Source organism: Ornithorhynchus anatinus, chromosome 10 (assembly GCF_004115215.2).
Source record: "Ornithorhynchus anatinus isolate Pmale09 chromosome 10, mOrnAna1.pri.v4, whole genome shotgun sequence".
NCBI lineage: Eukaryota > Metazoa > Chordata > Mammalia > Monotremata > Ornithorhynchidae > Ornithorhynchus > Ornithorhynchus anatinus.
This window is the reverse complement of record NC_041737.1, coordinates 54,111,829-54,138,391: the sequence shown is the minus strand read 5'-3', so window position 1 is coordinate 54,138,391 and position 26,563 is coordinate 54,111,829. Positions and strand designations below refer to the sequence as shown.

The 26,563-nt window shown below is 58.6% G+C and overlaps 2 protein-coding genes across 2 annotated transcripts; both read left to right on the top strand.

Annotated features, from left to right (window-relative positions):
- Window positions 1-76: 76 nt before the first annotated feature.
- LOC103166152 (epididymal sperm-binding protein 1-like) lies at window positions 77-26,563 on the top strand. The gene is made up of 11 exons (XM_029073964.2): window positions 77-231; window positions 1,578-1,715; window positions 16,115-16,119; window positions 17,778-17,854; window positions 19,682-19,794; window positions 21,296-21,454; window positions 22,273-22,431; window positions 23,924-24,088; window positions 24,849-25,007; window positions 25,623-25,784; window positions 26,412-26,563. Exons 5-11 carry the CDS (start codon window positions 19,740-19,742, stop codon window positions 26,423-26,425), a joined length of 873 nt encoding a protein of 290 aa, XP_028929797.1. The 5' UTR covers window positions 77-231; window positions 1,578-1,715; window positions 16,115-16,119; window positions 17,778-17,854; window positions 19,682-19,739; the 3' UTR covers window positions 26,426-26,563.
- LOC100090537 lies at window positions 2,727-17,123 on the top strand. The gene is made up of 13 exons (XM_007658481.3): window positions 2,727-2,769; window positions 4,504-4,622; window positions 6,226-6,381; window positions 7,684-7,848; window positions 7,968-8,129; window positions 8,839-8,997; window positions 9,883-10,041; window positions 11,107-11,268; window positions 12,404-12,562; window positions 13,399-13,557; window positions 14,985-15,143; window positions 15,728-15,889; window positions 16,685-17,123. Exons 2-13 carry the CDS (start codon window positions 4,565-4,567, stop codon window positions 16,858-16,860), a joined length of 1,836 nt encoding a protein of 611 aa, XP_007656671.1. The 5' UTR covers window positions 2,727-2,769; window positions 4,504-4,564; the 3' UTR covers window positions 16,861-17,123.

Genomic DNA, 26,563 nt, shown 5'->3' with positions numbered 1-26,563 from the left:
CCAGGCCCGGCTCTTTCCACTAGGTCTCATCTCTCTCTCTCTCTCTCTCTCTCTCTCTCTCTCCCCCAGCCCACGGCGGGAGTTCCGGCGGGAAGTCGTGCGTGATCCCTTTCCAATACCAGGGGAAGACGTACCACAGCTGCACCAACCAGAACAGCCCAGCGAGCTACTGGTGCAGCACCACAGAAGACTACGGGCGAGACGGGCTGTGGAGCTACTGCGCCGACACAGGTGGGAGAGAGGAGCCGGAGCACGGGGAGGCCGGAGAGAAGGCGATTCCAGGCTCAATCCGGGCTTAATCCCGGCTCCGCCACTCGCCCGCTGTGCGGACGAGTGGGCAAGCCATTTCACTTCTCTGTGCCTCGGTTTAAGATTAAGACTGTGAGTCCCACTTGGGACAACCTGATTGTCTTCTATCTACCCCAGCGCTTAGAACAGAGCTTGGCACAGAGTAAGCGCTTAGCACTATAATTATTATTATTATTATATTCCATCTCCACCTTCATCACCCTCCCCTCCGGCCACATCGCTACGACAGCCCCCCCACTCTCTTCCCTCCTCCTCTTCCTCTCCTTCCCATCTTTCCCCATGAGGACCGTTTCAGGGTCCTCAGACTCCTCCCTTTCACTTCCCCTCCCTCAAATCCCCCCGCGACCGCACCTTTTCTTCTTGCAGAAAACGGACCCTCAGGCCATTAGAACAGTGCTTGGCACATAGTGAGCGCTTACCAAATCCCACAGTCATCACCAAAGTCTGCACCGAATCGTTAATCAATCAGTGGCACTGATGGAGCACTTACTGTGTGCAGAGCATCGAGCTGAGCTCTTGGGAGGTGACGATCCAGTAGAGGCGGTAGGGACTATTAAAGTTCGTTACGGGCAGGGAACGTGTCTGCTAATTCCGTTGTATTGTACTCTCCCGAGCGCTTAGTACGAAGCTCTGCACGTAGTAAGCAGCATGGGAAGTGGATAGAGCACGGGGTCTGGGATTCAGAAAGTCATAGGTTCTCGTCTGTTGTGTGACTGTGGGCAAGTCACTTCTCAGCTGTGCGACTATGGGCAAGTCACTTAACTTCTCTGTGCCTCAGTTACCTCATCTGTAAAATGGGGATTAACTGTGAACCTCACGTGGGACGACCTGATTACCCTGTATCTCCCCCAGCGCTCGGAACAGTGCTCTGCGCATGATAAGCGCTTAACAAATGCCGATATTATTATTATTATTCACTTCTCTGGGCCTCAGTGACCCCATCTGGAAAATGGGGATTGAGACTGTGAGCCCCACGTGGGCCGGGGACTGGGTCCAACCCAATTTGCTTGTATCCACCCCAGCGCTTATTACGGTGCCTGAGACATAGTAAGCGCTTAATAAATAACATCATTATTATTATCATTAAGCTCTCAAAAAACACCACCGATCGACCGACTGCTCACAAGGAGCTGGCAGTCCAGAGTCGTTTCAGGGTCTCCCCTTCCTCAAGCCTTCCCCGGACCCCGGGACCTCTCTCCGACCCCTGCCGGGAGCTCCCCGGAACCTCCTGCCCCATCTCCCCCCACCCCACCGCCATCTCTCCGTAGCCGTGGGCGGCACCCAGCCCGGAGCCCCCTGCGTCTTCCCGTTCACCTACCGGAATGGCACCCACCACAGCTGCACGACGGCGGGCGAGGAGGGCGGGCGTCCCTGGTGCTCCACCACCGACAACTACCCCCGGGATCGCAAGTGGACCTACTGCCAACTCTCAGGTACCCAAGGGCACCCCCTGACCCCCCAGATCTCCTCCCGGGAGCTGAGGGAGAAGCAATATGATGTAAGGGATAGAGCCCGGGCCTGGGAGCCAGAAGGGCATGGGTTTTCATCCCGGCTCCGCTGCTTGTCTGCTGTGTGACCTTGGGCAGGTCGCTTCACTTCTCTGGGCCTCATCTGGAAAACGGGGATGGAGATTGTGAGTCCCACACGGGACAGGGACTGTGTCCACCTCGATATGCCTGTACCCACCCCAGCGCTTAGTACGGTGCCCGGCCCGTAGTGAGCGCTTAACAAATGCCATCATCATTATCATCGTTATTATTCTCAGAGCTCTCGTCCCGCTTCTCAATCTCCTCCTCCTCTTCCGGCAGGTCCTCGGAACTGAAAGCGCCGCAGACCAGCCGGCCTGGATTTCACGCCGCCTTCCGCCACCTCCAACCCCGCTGGCCGTCCTGTCCACCTCTAGACTGTCAGCTCGTTGTGGGCAGGGAAGGTGTCCGTTTATTGTTCTCTTGTACTCCCCCGAGCGTTTAGGACAGTGCTCTGCACATGGTAAGCGCTCAATAAATAGGATCGATTGACTGACCGCGCCCTCCCTGCTGGTGTCTCCGTTCACCAGCTCCCCCGTTCCCTCAGTCCACCTGCCTCCTCCCCAGTGCACTCAATAAATATGATTGAATGAGTGAATGAATGAATTTCTCTGCCCACGTTGAGTTTATAGGGTCCTTATCTTGAGTCATTCTCGATCGTTTCCCCAGATGGAATTTATTTTAAGGTCGGTCTCCACCTCTAGACTGAACGTTCCTTATGGGTAAAGCTTAGATCTACCAACTCTGGTATCATCATTATTATCCACCCGGGGTCCCCAAATTACGCCACCAGCGTGGTGACCGACGGAACCTTCTTGAAGTTCCGACGGATGCTGCAGAATTCTTATCGAGAGCGTCACCTATTGTCATAAAAGACCGCTCCCCTTGAAGACTAGTGACCCCCAGTGTTCCAGAGGACCAGGATTTACATCCGGTGAGTCTCCTTTTTCTCTCCGGCCAACTGTAGGGTCTCTAGGGAGATCTACATTTAGTTATTCGAGGGTTGGGGGCAAGGAAACTAGGTTTCCTGCTGGCTAAGCCATTGGAGTTCTTTGACGAGTCCAGGAACTATTTGGAAATTGTGTTTGGATTTTCAAGAGCCTTTGAAAAAGAGACTTAAAAAAAACAAACATGTAATCAATCAATCCGTGGTATTGATTGAGCATTCTGTGTGTGCAGGGCACTGTACCGTGTGTGGCCTTAGAAGCAATGTTCTATTGTTTAGGAGCGGTGTGGGCTAGTGGAAAGAGCACGTGTCTGGGAGATGTGGGTTCTAATCCTGACTCTGCCTCTTGCCCGACGGATAACCCTTGAAACATAGCCTCACGTGCCTCGGTTTCCTCATCTGAAAAACGATTCGATGCCTGCTCTTCCCTCTACTTAGATTGCGAGACCTATGTGGGGCAGGGACTTGCCTGCCCTTTGGTCTGTATGGGTTTTTAAAATACTTACTATGCGCTAAATACCGTACTAAGAGCTACAAGCTAATCAGGTTAGACACAGGCCATGTCCCACACGAGGCTCACTGTCTTAATCCCCCTTTTACAGATGAGGTAACTGAGGCTCAGAGAAGTAAAACGCCTTACCCAAGACCTGATTATCTTGCCTCTGCCCGGCACTTGGCCCGGAGTAAGCGCTTAACAAATACCCACCCGATTATTCTTAACCTCTCTGGGCCTCAGTTTCCCCACCTCTAAAATGGGGATTACAATACCCACTCACTTCACCTCTTAGTCTGTGAGTTTGTGTGGGGCAGAGATTGCATCTGATCTTACTGAATGCCTACTGTGTGCCCTTGGGTGAGTTCAGTAGAGCCAGTGGTTGGTGACCCCTTCCCTCAAGGAGCTGGAAACCGAAGGGTTGGAGAAAAAGGTGTATAAACTGTGTAGGACAGTGCTCGGCACGTAGTAAGCGCTTAACAGATATCATCATCATTATTATTGTTAAACTCATGGAATTCCACTAGGTTATAAGATCCTGGAAGGCAGGAATCTGGAAGCAGTGTGGCTTAATGGAAAGAGCCCGGGCCTGGGAGTCAGAGGATGTGGGTTCTAATCCCAGCTCCACCACTTGTCTGCTCTGTGACTTTGGGCAAGTCACTTAACTTCTCGGGGTCTCAGTTCCCTCATCTGGAAAACGGGGATTAAGACCGTGAGCCCCGTGTAGGACGGGGACTGTGTCCAACCTGATTACCCCGTGTCTACCCTAGCACTTAGAACAGGGCTTGGCACATAACAAGTGCTTAAAAAATACCACAACTGTTATTATTACCGCACTGTTCTCTCCCAAGCATTAGGTACAGTGCCCCGGACACAGTTAGTGCTCAATAATTAGCCTCGATAGATTGGTCATCAGAGCCAGAGAACGTCAGCCGGTTCCAGAAATCGGGGGGGATACATTCCCGGATGATCCCGAATTATAGGGAGCATTTAGGAGTGCTAAGAGTCGGTCAGTCGATCGTATTTATCGAGTGCTTACTGTGTGCAGAGCACTGTACTAAGTGGTCGGGAAGAGTATAGAGTTCATCCCTAACCATGCGGGCGGCCGTTGGCTGGGGCCACCGTCTTCCCGCCCCTTCAGCCCGCACAGGGGCCCCATGGACCAGACTGTGGTCAAGGAGAGCATCTGTTAAGTTCGCCCTCCCTCCAGCGGTGACTTCTTCGCTTAGGGCGAGGGCAGGGCGGCGAGGAGCCCCGGGGACACAGTCACCGAGGGCCAGGTGAGCCAGGATGACGTCCACGTGTCTGACGGTCCTGCTGATGGCCACCCTGCCGCTCGTCCCCGCGGGTAAGGGGCGCCCGGACTCCCGAACCCCAACCCTCCCCTCCCCCTCCGCTGCCCGGGGCCCAGATGCCCCCAACCCTGCCAATCGCGCCTACGGGGAAAGGGTTCCCCGTCTCCCTAACCCCAGTCCTCCCCCCACACATCCAGTGCCCAAGTCCCATATCCCCCCTATCCCATAATGATAATCTTACTATGTGCCAAACACTGTACTAAGCACTCGCTTGGTTAAAAGCAATTTGGCTTGGACACACTTGGGCCTCACGGTCTTAATCCCGGAGTCAGAGGTCGTGGGTTCTAATCCCGGCTCCGCCATTTGTCAGCTGAGTGACTCTGGGCGAGTCACTTCACTTCTCTGAGCCTCAGGTACCTCATCCGCGAAATGGGGATGAAGACTGGGAGCCCCACGTGAGACAATGTGATAAGCGTGTATCTGCCCCAGAGCTCAGAAGAGCGCTTGGCACGTAGTAAGGGCTTAACAGTTGGCCGTTATTACGAATCCCCATCTTACAGATGAGGGAACCGAGGCACGGAGAAGGGAGGTGATTTGCTCAAGGCTACCCAACAGAAGCGCAGCGGAGCCGGGAATAAAGCTCGTGACCGTCTGACTCCCAGGCTCGTCCTCTATCCACCGCGCTACGCTGCTTCCCCACACCCCGACTATCCCCGCCGGCTCCTCTGGGGCTTTGGGGAGGGAAGGGCCGGAGAGGAGAGTAGAACCCAAGTGTCCGGGAGCCGCCGAGGACATCCGAAGGGACGGGCCCGTACGTTCACGGCCCAGAGGGAGGCGAAAAGGTCACCAATGGGATCCAATAGTGCCTCGGGGTGGGCTTTGCCCACAGAGCCCCCTGGGTCCCCCCTCCCCAGTTCTTGCCCTCCCCCCTGCCCCCCCAGGGGGCTGGGAGCCATTCAGCCACCCTCGGGTAAGGAGCTCCCTAACCCAAACCCTCCCGTCCCTCTCCGATCCTCAGCCACTAGGACTGTAAACTCGTTGTGGGCGGGGAACGTGTACCGTCGTCCTCTCCCCAGTGCTTAGTTCAGCGGTCTGCACACTCTAAGTGCTCAGTAAATACGACTGACTGGCTAAGGGACGCTTGGCCCCGGGAACTACCTGCGTACGTCCCGGCTGCTCAGTACGGTGCTCTGCAAAGAGTAAGCGCTCGGGAAATACCAACGATTGATTGGAGGCTCCCCTTAATCTGCTCCCGTCAGAGCCCCCTGACCGGTTGCGAGTATCAGGACCCTCCCCCAACTACCTACCCGGCTCGGAGCCCTTATTCGGCATGGCCTAGAAGGACCTGGGTTCTGATCCCGGCGCCCCCACAAGTCTGCTGGGTGACCTTGGGCAAGTCGCTTCCCTTCCCTGTGCCTCGGCTACCGCATCTGTAAAATGGGGATTGGGACCGGGAGCCCCACGTGGGACGGGGACCGCCTCCGACCTGATCACCTCGTAACCCACCCCGGGGCTCGGCAAAGAATAAGCGCTCAACAAATACCCCTATTATTATCCATCATTACGGTCGTGGTCAGGGGCCTAACTCGAAACCTCCCCTTCCTCAAAATCCTGCTTCCCTGCGTCCTCCCACCCTGTCCGACATCTTCTCTCCAGGGGCCGGCTCCAACTCCAGACCCTGCTCATTCCCTTTCACCTACAAGGACAAGATCCACACGTCCTGCACCTCGGAGGACACACCAGGCCAATCCTGGTGTGCTACCGCTCCAAAGTTCCAAGGTGATGCCACGTGGAAATACTGCACCAACACAGGTGAGCCTCTTGCGACCGGGATGGGGCAGGACCCCCCAGAAGCCCCCTGCCCCGGAGGCCCCTCCGCCTGGGGCATCTGATGTTAGACGGTAAGCTGGCGGTGAGCAGGGAACGCGTCCACCAACTCCCAAGCGCCTAGAACGGTGCTCGGCACACGGTAATAATAATTAATCATTACGGTACTTGTCGGTAAGCACTTCCTACGTGCCAAGCACCGTTCCGAGCGCTGGGGTGCATACAAGGTAATCGGATTGTCCCGCGTGGGGCTCGCGGTCTCCGGCCCCATTTTGCAGGTGAGGTAACTGAGGCACAGAGAAATGAAGTGACTCGCTCGAGGTCGCACAGCAGACAGGTGACAAAACCGGGATTAGAACCCAGGGCCTCGGACTCCCAAGCCCGTGCTCTTGCCACTAGTCCATGCTGCTCCGGTGAGCACTGAATAAATACCGCTGATGCATTGCTAGACCTTGGGAAGGACTTCCCAGCTGTCAGGAACGTTAGACCTACGGGGACGGGAGAGCAGGACGAGCTGGGAAATCACTCAATACTTCGTGCGTGGGTTTGGGTGGAGGGGGATGATAATAACGGTCGTATTTGTTTAACACCTACTATATGCCAGGCACAGTAAATCGAACCGGACGCACTGCCCTGTCTTACGTGGGGCTCGAGATCTCAATCCCCGTCGTCGCGGGCTGCCCCGGGTTCGTCTTGACCAGGGAAACCTCGGTGACAGGGAGTAGAGTTCGAGCCAAACCTCTCATCACCGAGGTTACTGCGGAAAGTTTTTACTTAGCTTCACGAGCGTGCAAGGGAGTGACACGTACACACGCATCCACGCTCACTCCACTCCCCCAAGGGTCCGATACCAACCCGTCCTCCCGGGTGCCCGTTCTGCAGAAGCTTCTTCTTTCCCCTTCCGAGAGCTGCTGTCCTGCTGCTCCGACGCTTGCTTCTCTCTGGGCCGCCTCTGCTTCCCTGCGGGCCTCCGGGCTGCCTCCGGGTGCCTTCCTCTGTGGGCCTGCCCCCCTGCCCCTTCAAAACAGTGCTTTTAATCTGCCTTAGGCGTCGCAGCTGGGGCTCCACGTGGCAGTCGTCGGTGTGGATCAGTGTCCGGGCCCGTGACCCGATAGAACAGGGAGAGAAAGCCACATCTCCCTCCGTGCTCCATCCCCACAGGCCGGCAGTCACCTGCCTCGAGCAGAGCCCATCTTTGCCTTCGAGAAGAAGAGCCGGACGCGGTCGAAGGTCCCCGGCTCCTGACGTGGGCTCGGGGCCGGCTTCCTCCTCTCTCCCTCACCCCAGAGTACGGTGGGAACTCCAAGGGCCGCCCCTGTGTCTTCCCCTTCGCGTACCTGGAGCGGATGCGGTACGGTTGTGTGCTCGAAGACAACAAACCCCGGGAGGCCTGGTGCGCCACAACCGAGAACTACGACCGGGACCAGCTGTGGAGCTTCTGTCCCGACACCAGTAATGGGGAGGCCCGGGGGGAGGCCGGAGGAGGGCCGGCCGGCGGGGTGGTGAGGGACGGGCGGGAACGGGCCGCCCTGGGCCCCTGACCCCGGCCCCCGTGTCCCTCCGGCCGGCAGTGTTGGGTGGGAACTCCGAGAAGGCCTGCGAGTTCCCCTTCAAGTACAAGCTGAGGTTGTACACGGCGTGTACCACGGATCAGGAGGCCAGCGGGCGGGCCTGGTGCGCCACCACCGCCAACTTCGACCAGGACAAGCTGTGGCGTTACTGCGGGACTCTCGGTGCGGAGATGCTCCGATTGAGTGGGGGGCAGGGAGAGAGGAAGGAGGGGGAGGGAGGATGGAAAGAGAGGGAGGAGGAGAGAAAATGGAGGGAGCGGGAGGAGGGAAGGAGAGTGAGCCCATGGTTGGGCAGGGATCGTCTCTATCTGTTGCCGAATTGTTCGTTCCAAGAGCTTAGTACAGTGCCCTGCGCGTAGAAAGCGCTCAACAAATACGATTGAACGAATGAGTGTCAGGAAAGAGGGAGGAAGAGAGGGAGAGACAGGAGCGGGAGAAGGGAAGGAGAGGGAGGAGAGAAGGAGAGTGAGGGGGGGAAGAGAGAGAGGGAGAGAAAGTGGAGGGATTGGGAGGAGGGAAGGAGGGAGAGGGAGAAGAGAAGGAAAGGGAGGAGGAAGGAAGAGGAGGGAGAGGGAGGAAGAGGGAGGGAGGAGGAGGAAGAGAGGGAGAGGAGGGAGAAGGAGGAGAAAAGGAGAGGGAGAGAAAGGAGGGAGAAGGAAGGAGGAGAAGTAGAGAGGGAGAGGAAGGAGGGAGGAGGAGAAAAAGAGAGGGAGAGAAAGGAGGGAGAAGGAGGAGAAAAGGTGAGGGAAGGAAAGGGAGGAGGGAGGGAGAAAGAAGAGGGAGGAGGGAGAAGGAAGAAGGAGAGGGTCTGGGGGTGGGCAGGGCCGAGTGGGTAGGTGGTCTCTGATTATGAATGGCCCCCGCCCTGCAGGGGAGGAGGCTAGGAATGCCCCTTGCGTCTTCCCCTTCACCTACCGGAGCCAGGATCACACGGCGTGTACGGGGGCCGGCTCCGAAGGGGGCAGGCTGTGGTGTGCCACCACCCACAACTACGACCTGGATAAGAGGTGGCACTACTGCTCCACTTCAGGTGAGGACCCCTCCCCACACGCACCCCTAGTCCCCACACCATCCCACCCCGGCTTCTCCCGTTTGCATTTGTTTTTTGAAAAATGCTATTTCTTAAGCATTTACTATGCGCCAGGCCCTGTACTAAGCGCTGGGGTAGAAAGAAGCTGGCCCACGTTCGTGTCCCACGTGGGGGTCACAGTATCGATCCCCATTTTACAGAGGAGGGAACTGAGGCCCGGAGAAGTGAGGTGACTTGCCCGAGGTGACACAGCTGACAAGTGGCAGTGGCAGAGGCACACACTTATATCTGTGGGACTCTGGGCAAGTCACTTCACTTCTTTGTGCCTCAGTTTCCTCATCTCTTAAATGGAGAGGAAGACTGTGAGCCCCACGAGGGACAACCCGATTACCTTGTCTCTACCCCAGCGCTTAGAACAGTGCTTGGCACATAATAAGCGTTTAACAAATACCATCGTCATCATTATTATTATTACACAGAAGCATAGAGAGACCTGTGAAGCAGTGTGGCCTAATGGATAGAGCTCGGGTCTGGGAGTCAGAAGGACCTGGGTTCTAATCCCAACTCCGACACTCGTCAGCTGTGTGACCTCTGACAAGTCACTTCACTTCTCTGGGCCTCTGTTCCCTCATTTGCACAATGGGGATTAAGTCTGTGAGCCCCATGTGGGACAGGGACTGTGTCCAACCTGATGAACTTGTATCTCTCCCGGGGCTTAGTATAGTGCCTGACACGTAATAAGCGCCTAGCAAGTATTTTTTTTAAAAAACCCCTCATCACGGGGCCCCCCATCCCACGACGTCGGCCCTTCGGCACAAAGGCGGCGGTCCCGATGGCGGCAGGGGGTCCTGACAGCGTCTCTCGGTCGCTCTCTCCCTTCCCCAGCCTTCGGGGGCAGCTCCCAAGGGCAGCCCTGCCTCTTCCCCTTCCTCTACAAGGGCCGAGTCCAAGTCACTTGCCCCCGGGACGACGAGGGAGTCTACTGGTGCGCCACGACCAGCGACTACGACCGGGACCAGCTCTGGAGCTACTGCCCGGACACCAGTATGTCCCTCGCTTCGCCGTCTCCTCCCCCTGCCCCTCCACAGCCCCCAGCCCCAGCGGCCCGGACGCCCACCCTCCGGGCCGGGGGTGACCACCGGCAGCTCCGGCAGACCACGGACACCCCCTTGCCCACCCGGAAGTAATCGAGGTCCATTACGCTATGCGTATTTTGGAGGTGTGAAACGTTTTCAGAGTTTCGGTGGAAGTCACCCCAACTTAGGGAGTTTCTCTTGGGGGAGATGCGGGGCCCCCCGACCTCCACATCCCCTCGGGAGTCTTTGCACGTCCACCCCGGGTCCCAGCTTCCGCGGAACTCCCAGGCCGGGGCCGAGCCGGAGAATGGACGGAGACCCCGTCTGACCTAATTCACTTGTACCCACCTCAGTGCTTACGGCGGTTTTGGACACACAGTGAGCGCTTAACAAATACCATAAACAAAGAAAAATCAAATCAGACCACCGGCATCCGTTGCTGGCTGGGTACCAGCCAGGGGCAGGTGTCTGACAACTTTATGTGGAAGTAATCATTCCCTTTGGGAAAGCTCATGTCCGGCCCACGGTGGCTTGCCCCAAAAGGCATTCCTTGGGGTCGGGGGTGGGGGAGGACGACTGAGAGTTGGAGTCACAGCTTCCGGCCAAACATTTGTAATAGGGGGACCCTAGGGGGCTCGAGGGAGGTCAGGATAAGTGGGGTTGGAGAGCAGGGCTGGCTTCAGGTGGGAAGCCGGTGAAGCGAGACCTCGGGGTGCTCCTTTGGGGAGGGGGTGAGAGTGAATAAGGTAGCTGGGCGAACGAGGAGGGGGAGGTGATACTTAGGAGGGTGGAGAAACTCTCTAAGTCAAGAGAAACAAATGGACTTCCGTCCGGACGGCCTAAAGCCACGCTCCGTGCGTCTTCCGGAACAGGGGCCGGGAGGCGAATCTCCCCCCGCCTCAGGGTGGCCGAACGGTCAAGGCCCGATCCTGGGAAAGAGAGGAATGCGGGGAGGGGATCCTCAGGGGGCGAGGGGGTCCCCGGGGACATCCGGGCGCCCCTTTGGACGTCCATGTTTCCCTCTGGCCGACAGTGTTGGGTGGGAACTCTGAGAAAGCCTGCGTGTTCCCCTTCACCTACAAGCTGAGGTTGTACACGGCGTGTACCACGGATCACGAGGCCAGCGGGCGGGCCTGGTGTGCCACCACCGCCAACTTCGACCAGGACAAGCTGTGGCGTTACTGCGGGACTCACGGTATGGAGCGGCGGGGGCGGAGTCGGAGCGGGGAGGGGCGGGGAGGGAGACAGTGTGGTCTAGTGGATAGAGCCCGGGCCTGGGAGTCAGAGGACCTGGGTTCCAATCCCGGCTCCACCTCTGGTCTGCTGTGTGACCTTGGGCAAGTCACTTTACTTCTCTGGGCCTCAGTCACCTCAACTGTAAAATGGGGAATAAGACCGTGAGCCCCGGGTGGGACAAGGACTGTGCCCAACCTGATTAGCTCGGATCTCCCCCAGCGCTTCGGACAGTGCCTGGCTCATTTGTGCTCAACAGATACCACAGAAAAGAGGAGAGGGAGAGGGTGAGACACTTAGGAAGGAGGAGAGGGATGGGGTAATCCATCCATCAATCAATCAATCAATGATATTTATTGAGCACTAAACTAAGCATCTGGGAGCGTCAATACAGCAGAGTTGGTAGATACAGACCCAGCCCACAAGGAGCTGACAAGTCTAGAGGGGGAGACGCACATTAATATAAATTACTGAATGGGACTTTCCAAGCGCTTAGTACAGTGCTCTGCACACTATAACTGCTCAGTAAATACGATTGAATGAATGAATGAATGAATGAATGAATGAATGAATGAATAAATTATGGATTTGTACGGAAGAGCTATGGGGCTGAGGGTGGGGTGGATATCAAGTGCAGGGGCAGATGGGTCGATAGGATTTCCTTTTCACTCATTTGTTCAATCGTATTTATTGAGTGTTTACTGTGTGCAGAGCCCTGTACTAAACGCTTGGGAGGGTACAATATAGCAATAAAGAGACACATCCCCTGTCCCTAATGGGCTTACAGTCTAGAGGGGGAGGCAGACATTAATCTAAATAATAAATTACAGATATGTACATTCATTCAATCGTATTCATTGAGCGCTTACTGTGTGTAGACCACTGTACTAAGCGTTTGGGAGAGTACACTGGAACAATAAACAGACACATCCCCTGCCCACAACGAGCTTAGAGTCTAGAGGGGGGAACAGACATTAATCTAAATAAATAACAGACGTGTTTCCCGATTATGAATGACCGCCGCCCCCCCCCCCCCCACCGTCGGGCCTCGGCCCAAGCCCACCTTTACCGTCTCCCTTTCTCCCTCCGATCCCCAGGGAAGGAACCTGGGAACGCCCCGTGTGTCTTCCCCTTCACGTACCAGAACAAGGATTACACCGAGTGCACGGAAGCCGGGGAGGGAAAGGGGAAGCTGTGGTGTGCCACCTCTCACAACTATGACAAAGACAAGAAGAAGCGCTACTGCTTCAGTTCAGGTGAGGCCCCCGTGGGACCCCCCCAAAGAGGGTGGCTCTACCCGGGCCTCCCCACGTCCTACTTTAAGCTCTATCACCCAGGGAACCTGGAGGAGAGAGAACGGTGTGGCTTAGTGGATGGAGCACCTGAAGTCAGGAGGACCTGGGTTTTAATCCCAACTCCACCACATAATAATAATAATAATAATAGTGGTATTTGTTAAGTGTTTACTATGAGCTAAGACTGCTCTAAGCGCTGGGGTAGTTACAAGATCAGGTTGGACACGGTCCCTCTCCCACACGGGGCTCACCGTCTTGGTCCCCATTTTACAGATGAGGTCACAGAGGCACTGAGAAATGAAGTGACTTGCCCGAGGTCACGCAGCAGACGTGCAGCAGAGCTGAGAATAAAACCCAGGGCCTCTGACTCCCAGGCCCGGACTCTTCCCATGTTGTGTGACCTCGGACAAGACATTTCACTTCTCTGGGCCTCAGTTCCCTCATCCGTGAAGTGGGGATTAAGAGTGTGAGCTTCACGTGGGACGGGGACCGTGTCCAGCCAGATTAACTTGTATCTACCCAGGTGCTCAGAACAGTGCTTGGTGCATAGTAAGCGCTTAACAGGCACCATGATAATTAGAATTATTATTAGGGCCCTGCACCCTCAGCTGCCCAAGACGGGGGCCTGAGAGCGGTGCGGGGGCGACGGGGCCGGACCTGAGGAGTGGGTCCGAGCTGAGGCCAGCTGTCCGCGGAATCCCGGGGAGAACTTGCCACCGGGCCACCCCCCGAATCCTGCTCCTCCACCTCCATGGGGAGGGTCCTCACCGTATCTCTCCCCCGCTCCCTCTCCCCAGCCTATGGAGGCAGCTCCAGAGGGCAGCCCTGCGTCTTCCCCTTCAGCTTCAAGGGCCACGTCCACATCACCTGCCCCCAGGATGAAAATAAAGTCTACTGGTGCGCCACGACCAGCGATTACGACCGGGACCGCCTCTGGAGCTACTGCCCGGACACCAGTTAGTCACCAACCCCACGCAGCCTCTCCCCAGACACCCGACTCCTTTCCCCGCACCTCCCCGGCCTGCTGGTCCCAGCCCCCCATCCCACCTCAGTCCCTCCCCGGTCCCTTTCCCGGCCCCTGGTGTCTGGCTGTCTCCGTAGCGGCCTAGGATGGCACGGGGAGGATGGGAGGGGGCAGCGGCGACCGGCTTCTGGGTGGATGAGTGGAGAGAAGTCTCCTGGAATCAGGCATTGTCATGGTGGGGGTCTCTGGGGGTGGCTGGGGGCCGTTTTCCGTGAGACACTAAAGCTGCCTCATCCGCCCTAGGATAAATGGCTTTTAGGTTGGTTGCTTGGACTCGGTGCTGTCAGGCTGCTTGTTTAAGCAACTTACTCTCTGGTTCCCAGTGAGTGGTGACTTGGATTTACTCGCATAATTGCCCCGCTTTGGGCATAATTTGGTAACATTATAAACAAGGGTGGAGCTTATATGTGGATCCAACAAGAATTAAGCCCAGTAATAAGGGAAAGAGGAGAAAAAAGGATGAAGGGAGGGAGAAAGGAATAGAAAGAAGATAAGGGGCCACCTGAGATGGTAACTCTTAATTGTTTTGCATTCTCTCAAGTGCTACATACAGTGAATTCACTCCCTGCTCTGCTGTGTCCTCTTTTTCTCATCCTCTCAGCCTAGGCTATCACTGCTTACGATTTAGTGGCACAAAAAATAATCTTTTATTTCCCCAGTGGGCAATAATGTGAGTAAATGTGAGAAGCAGCACGGTCTAGTGGATAGAGCACGGGGCTGGGAGTCAGAAGGTCATGGGTCCTAATCCCAGCTCCGCCACTCTGCTGTGTGACCTTGGGCAAGTCACTTCACTTCTCTGGGCCTCAGTTACCTCATCTGTAAAATGGAGAATTAAGACTTTGAGCCCCATGTGGGACAGGGACTGTATCTAACCTGTTTACCTTGTACCTACCCCGGTACTTAAAACAGTGCTTGGCAAATACCATAATTATTATTAAATGTGGTCATTTCTCTGCATCCTAGATGCCCCTCCAAGTGGGTTACCGATGGCTGGTGGGTGGTTTTCCTTCCCCTTAATCCCCACTCTCTTCCAGGGTTTTCTCACTCCCTGGACACGCTTTCCTACCGTAACTGTGGCCCTTGGTGGTGATGAGGGAATGAAGCAACAGGGATGTGAGGGAGGCCCACCGAATCCTGGAATATTTCCTTGAGGGGTTGCTCCTCTTCCACCCCGGACCCACCCCGATCACCAGCAGTTGACAAGTGGAGGGAGGGAGGGAGGGAAGGAGGGAGGGAGGAAGATGGCGGAGACGGTTGGACGGTCTTTCCGGGGCCTGCGTGAACCGGGAAGCCAGAAACAGAGATCGGGGGCGGGGACCGCCTACAGGGACCCTGTCCTCAGTTTCTCCTTCTCCTCAGCCCCCAGAGGCAACAACCCCACTGACCTCTGCGTCTTTCCCTTCCTGTTCGGTGGGAAGAATTACACCAGCTGCAACCGGGACAGGGAGGGTAAACTCTGGTGTGCCACGACGTTCAACTTTGACAAGGATCAGAAGCGGAAGGACTGCTCCGTGCGAGGTGTCGGGGGCGGGGAGGGGGCCGGGGGTTGGGTCGGGGGGCAGGGGGAGGGCTCCTGGAAGCTGCCGGGGAAAGACATAACACACGCAACACACACACACTCCCCCGTTAATAACTGTGGTCCTTATTAAACATTTACTGTGAGCCAAGCACTGTTCTAAGCCCTAGGATAGGTACAAGATAGGTTGACTACAGTCAGCAGTCAGCTGTGTGACTTTGAGCAAGTCACTTCACTTCTCTGGGCCTCAGTTACTTCATCTGTGAAATGGGGATTAAGACTGTGAGCCCCACGTGGGACAACTTAATTACCTTGTATTCCGCCCCCCCTCCCCCCCAGTGCTTAGAACAGTGCTAGGCACATGGTAAGCACTTAACAAACCATCATTATTATTATTATGCCTGTTTACTTATTTTGCTGTCTTGCCTCCCCCCTTCTAGACTATGAGCCCGTCGTCGGGCAGGGATTGTCTCTATCTGTTGCCGAACTGCACATTCCAAGCGCTTAGTACGGCGCTCTGCACACAGTAAGCGTTCAATAAATACGACTGGATGGAAGAATGAATCCATCTCTCTCTCTCCCCCAGCCCACGGCGGGAATTCCGGCGGGCAGCCCTGTGTGATCCCTTTCCAATACCGCGGAAAGACGTACCACGGCTGCACCGACCGGAACAGCCCGGAGGGCTACTGGTGCAGCACCACAGACAACTACGGGCGAGACGGGCTGTGGAGCTACTGCGCCGACACAGGCGAGAGAGAGGAGCGGGAGGACGGAGAGAAGAGGGAGGGTGCTGAGGAGCAGGAGGATGGAGAAGAGCAAGAGCAATTCGTTCAGCTGTATTTAGTGAGTGCTCGCGGTGTGCAGAGCACTGTACTAAACACTGGGGAGAGTACAGGATAACAATAAACAGACCCATTCCCCGCCCACAACAGCTTACGGTCTAGAGGGGAGACAGTCTAGAGCGGGAGAAGTGAGATCCTAGAATGGATGGGCCCTCAGACGGATCCAGGAACGGCGCCCGGCGGATGGTCGTTCTCGGCCCCGGCCCCGGCTCCTGCACCTTTCTGACCGCCGGTGGGCTGCTCTTCAGTCTCTCGGGACGGATCCCTAAGACCCGAGTTCTAATCCTGACTCCACCGCCTGTCTGCCGTGTGACCCGGGGCAGGTCACTCGGCTGAGCCTCAGTTCTCTCTCCTGCAAAATGGGGATCGGGACTGAGAGCCCCACGCGGGACGCGGACTGTGTCCGATCTGATTGGCTCGCACCTACCCCGGTGCTAATATAGTGCCCGGCGCCTAGTAAGCACTTAAATTCCATATTTAAAAAAAATACCCCAATTCTTACTGTCAGTCAGTCGTCTCGATTGAAAGCTTACCGTGTGCTGAGCACTGTACTGAGCAACTGGAAGGGTACCACGGAACGCTAAACGGACACGTTCCCCGCCCGTAAGGAGCTTACGGTCTAGAGGGAGCGACGGACGTCAGTCGAAAGCGAGGGATCACAGAATCTCGGTCCCTCTCCCCCGCGTCGCGCGTCTCCGCAGCCATGGGCGGCACGGACCCCGGAGTCCCCTGCGTCTTCCCGTTCGCCTTCGAGGACCAAAGCTACCACAACTGCACGGTGACCGGCGAGGACAGCGGACGGTCCTGGTGTGCCACCACCGACAACTACCCCCGCGACCGCAGGTGGACCTACTGCCACTTCTCGGGGAGCCTGTGAACCACCCCGGCCGCCAGGCCTCTCCGAGGGACGGCCGAACACACGCCCGCGTTAGCCAGTTTGCGGCGGAAGTGGCCCGCCCCGTCCCCTCCTCGCCCGCCCAGTTCGTGTCCCCGCACCCCTGCCCTCCCGCCCCCGTCTCCCCGGCCCTCCCCTCCGGGCTCCTTGCTGTCCCAGAAGTTGCCCCGTCCCGGCCGGGGCACCGATAAACGGGGCCGGGGGCCAGAGCCGGATTCCGCCCCAGGGCCTTGCATGACCTTTGACCCCGGGATCGATCTGCGGTACCGCCGGCGCTGACGGGACCGTGGGGTCCTCGCCGGCCCCCGGGCCCGGGGGAAGGGCTACCGGGGCACTCGCGGCTTCTGCGGCTCTTTGGAGACCCCCACCGTCAACCCTCCCCTAGACACACGCACCCGAAAGGACCCCCGGGCTGATGCAGTGCCCACCCAGGGGCGCGCTGACCTGGGAATGGGGTGGAAGGAAGGGAGATAGCAAGAGAGCGGGAACTTGGGGGTAGGACTCGGATCATCCGGGGCGGCGGGGGGCTGTTTTGGGCCTCCACAGGGTCCGGGAGCTGGACGGCCGTGTTACATTACGAGGGAAGGTTAGAGCCAGGAGAGCTGGGTGCGAGTCACGATAAAGGTTCCACTAGAGCCGGGCAGCGGGCCGACTGGCTTGTCCCCGGGCTCATCGGAGCCTTGACCCACGGGCCGAAAGTACAACGAAGGCAGCCTCCTGGCCCCCACTCACCGCACGTTCCCCCGCCCAGCCCGGGAGTCCGGCTCGGGGCCCCCCCGGACCCTCGGCCCCTTCTCGGCTCGGCCCTCCCACCCCCCGAGGGGGTGAATTCGGGATGCGGGTCCGGGGTCGGGGGGACGGTGCGAGTGCCCGGGACGCGGTTCGCCCTGCCGCCTGACGGAAGAGCGCAAGATACGGTTCGCGAAGGTACCGACGAAGCGGGGCCCGCAGAGGCTACGTTGAATAAGCAGAACAGGCAAGCGATCGTCACACCCCGACGGACGCAGGGAGACCCAACCGTAGCTGCGCGGGGGACTCCGGGGTCCCGGGGAACACGAAGGATGGTCTGCGCGACCGGAAATCGGGGGTCTCAAGAGCCAGGGGGAAGCAGCGGGGAGGGAGGGGGGGCCACGGGCGCGTTATCGACCGAGTCTGGCATTTCCCCACCGTCCCGACTTTTGTGTTTGTCCTTGCTCTGGGAGATAAGGACGATATTCCCGGAGTTGAGCCGTTCTGCACCTGGTACAAGGATGGGGTTATATTTAGGGCCTTCCTCTTCCCGGGAATGGGAACGGAGGGGGGCCCAGGCCTCACGCGCTAGATTAGTTAAATGCCGCTAAGAGCCCTCCTCGTTATTTTTCCATGGTATTTACCTGACGGATGGATAAGGGAGCTCAAAAAGGTGGGAAGCCCTGGGAGGAGCGAAAGGTCAGGGGTGGGTTTACATAATAATAATAATGTTGGTATTTGTTTAGCGCTTACTATGTGCCGAGCACTGTTCTAAGCGCTGGGGTAGACATAGGGGAATCAGGTTGTCCCACGTGGGGCTCACAGTCTTAATCCCCATTTTACAGATGAGGGAACTGAGGCACGGAGAAGTTAAGTGACTCGCCCACAGTCACACAGCCGACAAGTGGCAGAGCTGGGATTCGAACTCATGAGCCCTGACTCCAAAGCCCGTGCTCTTTCCACTGAGCCACGCTGCTTCTCTTACATATGAGGGAGGGCAGGGCTAGTGAGGAAGGAAGAGTCCCAGCTCTGCATCCCTGGGTAGCGCTGACAGGTGGCGGAGGCTGAGCTGTGCCGGTGGGGGGGCTCGGGAGGGGGGAGGGTAATCTGGGGTCACCATCCTTGACCCAGCCTGCGCTGGCACCGCCCTGGGCCCTGTGGGGAGGGTCTCTACGATAGAAGATCAACATGGCGTAGCGGACAGAGCACGGGGCCCGGCAGTCGGAAGGTCACGGGTTCTAATCCCAACTCCGCCACTCGTCCGCTCTGCTCGGGCCAGTCACTTTATTCATTCAGTGGTATTTATTGAGCACTCATCGTGTGCAGAGCACTGACTAAGCGCACGGGAGAGTAATCATGTTGGTATTTGTTAAGCGCTTACTATGTGCAGAGCACGGTTCTAAGCGCTGGGGGAGATACAGGGTCATCAGGTGGTCCCACGTGGTCCCAGGGTCACAGTTAGTCCCCATTTTACAGATGAGGTAACAGGCCCAGAGAAGTGAAGTGACTTGTCCACAGTCACACAGCTGACAAGTGGCAGAGCCTGGAGTCGAACCCATGGCCTCTGACTCCCAAGCCCGGGCTCTTGCCACTGAGCCACGCTGCTTCCAAGTCGCATTCCCTGCCCACAGGAGTCTAGGGGGACAGGCTTACAGTCTAGAAATAAAGTGGAGACTCCTTGAGCTGAAAGGAACCACAAACTCTGTACCCCGGGCCTCAGTTCCCTTATCTGGAAAATGGGGATTGGAACTGTAACGGGGACTGTGTGCAACCCGATTTCCTTGCATGTACCCCAGAGCTCAGTTCAGTGCCCGGCATATAGTGAGCGCTTAACGAATACCACTATTATTATTGTCATCAGTAATTATTACAGAAGACAAGGCACCGTCCCCGCCCGCGAGGACTCTGCCCTCGGAGGCGGGCTGGGGGGCGAATTAGGGGCCGACCGGATGCCGGAAAGTCCAAGGGGGGGCCGTGGGGAGGGAAAAGCTGGGAAGGGGCGGGCTGGCGGGTTCATCCAAGAGATCAGGGGGCGGGAGAGCCAGGAGGCGGAATCGGGACCTTGTTTACCTAGGACGAGTGGAGAAATAAATAGTCCCGGGGACAGAGTTGACCAGACCCCGGCAGAGAGGATGGCGCCGACTGATCTGTTCCTGTTTGGGGCCACCCTGTTGGCCGCCTCCATAGGTAAAGGACTTCGCCACGGTCCCTCATTCCCGGGACCTTCCCCTTGGGCTTTGGGGGTCCCATCCCACCCCCGTCCGTGACTCTTATTCCCCCATTCCCTGGGTTCTGGGGAACAGGAGGGATGGGATCTCTCTCCTAGTCCCTCTGAGGCAGGGTCGAGGGGGCGGGGGGGGCGGACACGGGGCGTCCCGTCTTCCGTTCTTGGACGTCGAAGGTGGAAAAAGTAGCCAGCGGAGGAGCGCCTGAACCGACATCGGGAGGAAGACCGAAAGGCCCGGACGCTGAGCGGGGGTCTGGGGCAAGGGGAGCCGGGGGAGGACGCGGGGTGTTGGGGAGGGAAGACCGACGGGAAATGGAGAGAGTCGGTCGGTCGGTCGGTCAATCGTATTTTTTGGGCACTTACTGTATGCAGAGCCCTGTACTAAACGCTCGGGAGAGTGCAACATAACAACGAGGAATGCGCTTATTGATGTCTTGTACTCTCCCGGGCGCTAGTACAGTGCTCTCAATAAAAATACAGTATTTTACCTCAATAAAATGATTGAATGAATAAATGAATAGACACGTTCCCCGCCCACAACAAAGTGACAGTCTAGATGGGGAGATAGACATAAACAGAAAGAAAGAAATGACAGGGGTGGACATATTGTGGGGCTGGAGCGGGGATGAATAAAGGGAACGAGTCAGGGCAACCGCCGACGGGCTGGCCTGACCGAAGCGTCTGCAGAGAGAAAACGGTAACGATAATAATTGCGGTATTTGTTAAGTGCCTACCGTGTGCCGGGGACTGTACTAAGCGCTGGGGTGGATACGAGCAACGGAGAAGGCAGCGAGAGAAGAGAAAAGGAGGGCGCTGTCAGAGCTGGGTAATGGGCAGAACCAGCGGACAGCGTGGGGCGTGGGGGGGGGACGAGGAAGGGGGAGAGGGCGGCAGACGAGGCAGCGAGAAGCGGCGTGGCCCAGTGACTGGCGTCCGGGCCTGGGAGTCGGAAGGGCCTGGGTTCTCCTCCCGGCTCCGCCACGCGTCCGCTGTGTGACCTTGGGCAGATCACTTCACTTCTCTGTGCCTCAGTTCCCTCATCTGTAAAATGGGGATTAAGACCGTGAGCCCCACGTGGACGTGGACTGTATCCGGTCTGATTCACGCATATCTACTCCAGAGCTTATTACAGTGCCCGGCCCGTGATAAGCGTTTAAGAAATACCATTTTAAAAAAAAGGAAGCTGCCGGGATGAGGACAGCAGGACGTGGAAGCTAATCAGGTTGGACACAGTCTCTGTCCCACGTGGGGCACAAGGCCTGAATCTCCATTAGGTCCCTCTGAGTCCCAGAGAAGCCGAGCGACTTGCCCGAGGTCACCCAGCGGGCAAATGGCGGAGCCGGGATCGGATGCCAGGCCCGGGCTCTACCCATTAGGCCACGCCGCTTCTCTAGTAGCCCTCCCCGCTCCCCCGCCTGCGGGGTCGGGCTTCAGCCCGCCGTCTCCCCGTCTCGTCCGCAGGGGCGGGGGCCAAGGACGCCCCCTGTGTCTTCCCCTTCACGTACCAGAACAAGCATTACACGGCGTGCACCTCCGTGGGCGCCAACGAGGGGAAGCTCTGGTGTTCTGAGACTCAAAACTACGACAAGGACGAGAAGTGGCACTACTGTTCCACCTCCGGTGAGACCCACCTCCCTCTCCCCCGGCCCCCTGCGACATCCTGGGGGAGGGATCGGGCGCGGAGGGGCTCCCCGGCCATCCGGTCCGGGGTGGGAGAGGAGGGTGGGGGGCGCCGGGGTCCCCACCGGGCCGAGGGGCCGGCCGGACCAAACCGTCCGCAGAGTAATAACAGTGACGATGATAACTGCGGTATTCCTTAAGCGCTTACTGTGCGCCAGGGACTGTACTAAGCGCTGGGTGGATACAAGCAAATCGGGTTGGACACAGTCCCCGTCCCACAGAAGGCTCACGGTCTTAATCCCCATTTTACAGATGAGGTCACCGAGGCCCAGAGAAGCGAAGCGACTCGCCCAGGGTCACACGGACAAGGGGCGGAGTCGGGATTAGAACCCAGGTCCTTCTGACTCCCGGGCCCGTGCTCTAGCCACTAGGCCACGCTGCTTCTCCCCGCAGAGCCCCAGGGAGACAGCGCCACCCCCCCCCCAGCATGGCGTAGTGGATAGAGCGAGGGCCTGGAGGTCGGGAGGATCCGGGTTCTAATTCCGCCTCTGCCACGAGTCTGCCGTGGGACCTCGGGCAAGTCACTTCACTTCTCTGGGCCTCAGTTCCCTCATCTGGAAAATGGGGATGGAGACCGTGAGCCGCACGTGGGACCGGGCTGTGACTGACTCGATCACCTCAGTGCTTAATAGAGTGCCTGGCACATAGTGAGCACTTAACAGATATCATCATTATTATTATTTTCTCTCTGCCACGGAGTGGGGTCCTGGGGGCGGGAGGGGTCCTGACCGTGTCATTTGCCCCCTCCCTCTCCCCAGCCTACGGGGGCAGCTCCGAAGGGCAGCCCTGCGTCTTCCCCTTCCGCTACAAGGGCCGCATCCATCTCACTTGCCCCCGGGACAGCAAGGGAGCCTTCTGGTGCGCCACGACCAGCGACTACGACCTGGACGAGCTCTGGAGCTACTGCCCGGACACCCGTGAGTCCCCGGACCCCCGCCTCTTTCCCCAGCCCACCCCCCTCAGCCGCCCCCCCAGCCCACTCTGGTGACCGGTGGTCTCCTCCCAGCCCCCGGTTGCTTTGACTTTCTCTTTTGTTTTATGGTATTTATTAAGCGCTTATTATGTGCCAGGCACTGTTCTAAGCGCCGGGGTAGATAGGAGCTAATCAGGTTGGACAAAGTCCCTGTCCCACTTGGGACTCACGATATTAATCACCGTTTTAGAAGCAGCGCGGCATAGCGGGTAGAACCCGGGCCTGGGAGTCGGAGGGTCATGGGTTCTAATCCCGCCTCCCCCACCTGTCTGCTGCGTGACCTTGGGCGAGTCACTTCACTTCTCTCTGCCTCCGTTAGCTCACCCGTAAAACGGGGGCGAAGACTGCGAGTCCCAAATGGGACAGGGACTGTGTCCAACCTGATTACTTTCTATCTACCCCAGTGCTTAGAACAGTGCTTGGCCCATAAGTAAAGGCTTAACGGATGCCACCATTTTACAGACGAGGGCGACGAGGCACGGAGAAGTGAAGTGACTTGCCTAAGGTCACACGGCGGATAAGCGGCGTAGCCGGGATTAAAACCCAGGTCCTCCCGATTCCCGGGCCCGTGTTCGCTCCGCTGGGCCAAGCTGTTTCTCATAAGTGCTTAGTACGGTGCTCTGCACGTAGTAAGCGCTCAATAAATACTATTGAATGAATTGTCCTCTCCCGAGCTTTTAGGACGGTGCTCTGCATTAATCTCTGTCTCTCGCCCTCTAGATTCTCGGTTCGTTATGGGCAGGGAATGCCTCTGCTAATTCTTTTGCACCGTACCCTCCGTAGGCGCCGAGAACAGCGCTCTGAACGTAGTTAACGCTCAGTAAATACCACTGATCGATCGATTGATTAATGAGCGTCCAGGCAGCAAGAAAATCAGCTTCTTCTCCCTCCCTCCCTCCCCCCGAACACCGCCGGCCGCGGGGAAGCAGGAGGAGGAGAGACCTTTATGCCCCCACAACCTCCGGCACTTGAAGTCCCAGGAGGGAGTCCCAGAAGCCCCCCGGGCTCCGAGCCGTGCCCGGGTGGGGACGAGGGTGGGATTCAGTCTCGGCGGTCTTTGGCACCACCTTCACCGCTTGGGCGGACCCCCGCCGTGCCCCCCTCCTGGCAGCAACCGGGGGTCTCCCTCCTTCCCCCTCATCTCCCTCACGGCCCTGGGACTCAGAAGGCCGTGGGTTCTAATCCCGGCTCTGCCACTTGTCTGTGTGGGCGAGTCACTTCACTCTCTGTGCCTCAGCTCCCTTCATCTGCAAAAGGAAAATGGAGACCGTGAGCCTGAAGTGGGACGGGGACCGTGTCCGCCCCGATTTGCTCGTCTCCACCCCGGCGCTCAGTACGGTGCCTGGCGCACAGTGAGCGCTTCCCGAATACCGCAGTTGCCATCTCTCTTCCCCCGGGGGGGGTCTCCCCCACCCTCATCTCCCTCCTCTCCACAGTCATTGGGGGATCGGCCCCCGGAGCCCCCTGCGTCTTCCCGTTCACCTACGGGGACCAGAAGTACTACACCTGCACGACGGCGGGCGAGGAGGGCGGGCGCCTCTGGTGCTCCACCACCGACAACTACCCCCGGGATCGCAAGTGGACCTACTGCCATCTCTCAGGTACCCAAGGGAGCCCCGACCCCCGACCCCTGACCCCTACCCTTGGGCGGGAGGTGGGAAAAAAGGGAGTGCGCGTGTGTGGGTTCTGAGGGGGCGCTTCTGCCGTCGGAAACACACCGAGGCCCGGCCGGCTCCGCCGCTCGTCCGCTGGGTCACCTTGGGCAACTCGCTTCACTTCTCTGGGCCTCAGTTCCCTCATCCGAAAAACGGGGATTGGGAGTGGGAGCCCCACGTGGGACGGGGACCGCGTCCGACCCCCCGACTCGCGTGTGCCCCAGCGCTTGGCGCACAGTAAGGGCTTAACGAGCGCCATCGTTATTGTTACCCGAGTTTCACCCTCAGGAGTGGGGATTGGGATGGTTTTCTATCTGCAAAAAGGCACCCCACTCCAGCCTCCCGTACCCCCTGCCCCCTCGGGGAGCTTCCGGTCCCGGAGGACGAAGGTGTCTCGTCCAACCTGGGAATCCCCCGGCCTCCCGCCCCCTCTGCGGCCTTCCTCTCGGCCACTCCGGCCTCGCCCGCGAGGGCCGCCCAGGTGGACAGGGTAGAGGGAGCCGGGAGATGGACAGGAAGGCCGGGGGGGGGGGGGGAGAGGTGGGGAGGAGGGGCCGGGGGGGGGGGGGGAGTAGGGAAGGGCTGGAGGGAGGTGGGAAGGAGGAGGGGACCGGGGGAGGCCGGGAAGCAAACGGCGCCGAGGAAAGGAGGTGCCGGGGATAGCGGACGGGATCCGGGGTCTCAGTCTCCCCCTCGTCCTTCCCAGGCACGGGGGCCAACGATCCCACCAGCCCCTGCCTCTTCCCCTTCTGGTACCGGGAGGTGGCCTACCATTCGTGCACCCGGGTCCGAGACGGTAAACTCTGGTGCGCGACCACCCGTGACTACGACAGGGACCGCCGCTGGAAGTACTGCTCCCAGCTAGGTAACAATAATAATAATAATTTGTGGTATCTGTTAAGCGCTTACTATGTGCCAGGCACTGTACTAAGCGCTGACAGGCCCGGGGAAGGGAGGACTCCCCCCGGGGGGCCGCACGAAGCACACCGGCCCCCCTCGCCTTCTGCCACCCTGACTCCCGCGAGACCCAGACCGCCCCCCTCTTTTAGCTCTGAACCCCAAACCCTGATGACCCCGGCCCCCTAAATGCCTCTAAGCCCCGGCCCCCGAGGACCCCAACCTCTTGGCCGAGTGGCAGGAGCGCGGGCTTGGGAGTCGGAGGACGTGGGTTCTCATCCCGGCTCTGCCCGCTGTCTGCTCTGTGACCTCGGGCAATTCACTTCACTTCTCTGTGACTCCGTTACCTCGTCTGGAAAATGGGGATTAAGACCGTGAGCCCCACCCGGGACGACCCAATTCCCCGGCGCTCGGAACAGTGCTTGGCACGTAGTAAGCGCTTCGACGAACGCCATCGTCATCATCATCACCCCACTGCCTCTAAGGCCCGGCCCCCGAGGACCTCGACCCCCACCCCACCTCCTCTAAGCCCCTCTCCCGGTCCCCTTCTCCCGATCTCCGGCTTTCCCGGCCCCTCCTGCAGCCCACGGCGGGAATTCCGGCGGGAAGGCGTGCGTGTTCCCGTTCCACTACGACGGGAAGCAGTACCAGGCCTGCACAGCCCAGAACAGCCCCGCCGGCTACTGGTGTGGCACCACCAGCAACTACACCCGGGACAAGCAGTGGAGCTACTGCCCCGACACCGGTGCGAGGCCGGGACCCCGGGGAGGACTGGGGGAAGATCGGGGGAAGCTGGGGGAGGACGGGGGCTGGGCGAGGACTGGGGGGGGGGCGGAGAGAGCTGCGGGAGGATGGGGGAGGATTGAGGAGAGCCGGGACAGGATAGGGGAAGATTGGGGGGAGCTGGGGGAGGACTGGGGGAAGATCGGGAGGAGCTGGGGAGGACGGGGTCTGGGAGAAGACAGGGGGAGAGCTGGGGGAGAATTGGGAAGAGCTGGGAGAGGATGGGGGAAGATTGGGGGGAGCCGGGGGAAGAATGGGGGAAGATTGGGGGAAGTTGAGAAAGATGGGGGAGCTGGGAGAGGATTGGGGGAAGATTGGGGAGGATTGGGGGAATTAAGGAGGACGGGGGAACTGGGAGAAGATTGGGGGGAACTGGAAGAGGATTGGGGGAGTTGGGGAGGGTGGGGGAGCTGGGGAGGAATGGGGGAAGGCTGGGGAGAGCTGGGGAAAGATCGGGGGAGTTGGGGAGGACGGGGGAGCTGGGGCAGACTGGGGGGGGGGCGGGGGGAGCTGGGAGAGGAGGGAGCCCCCCGCCCTGACTCCTAAGTCCGGCTGACTCCCCTGACCCTCCCTCCCTCTCCTCCCGCAGCTCCCAGGATTTGAGACCGTTCCTGAGACTCTGGGCCGGGACCCACGGTCCCCCCTGACCCCCGGGGGCTCCTGATGTGGGCCGGGAGGAGGGCGGGGGGCGGCGGCCATGGCTTTCTCCTGCAGGAGTAAATAAAGTTTGACCTCTCTGGC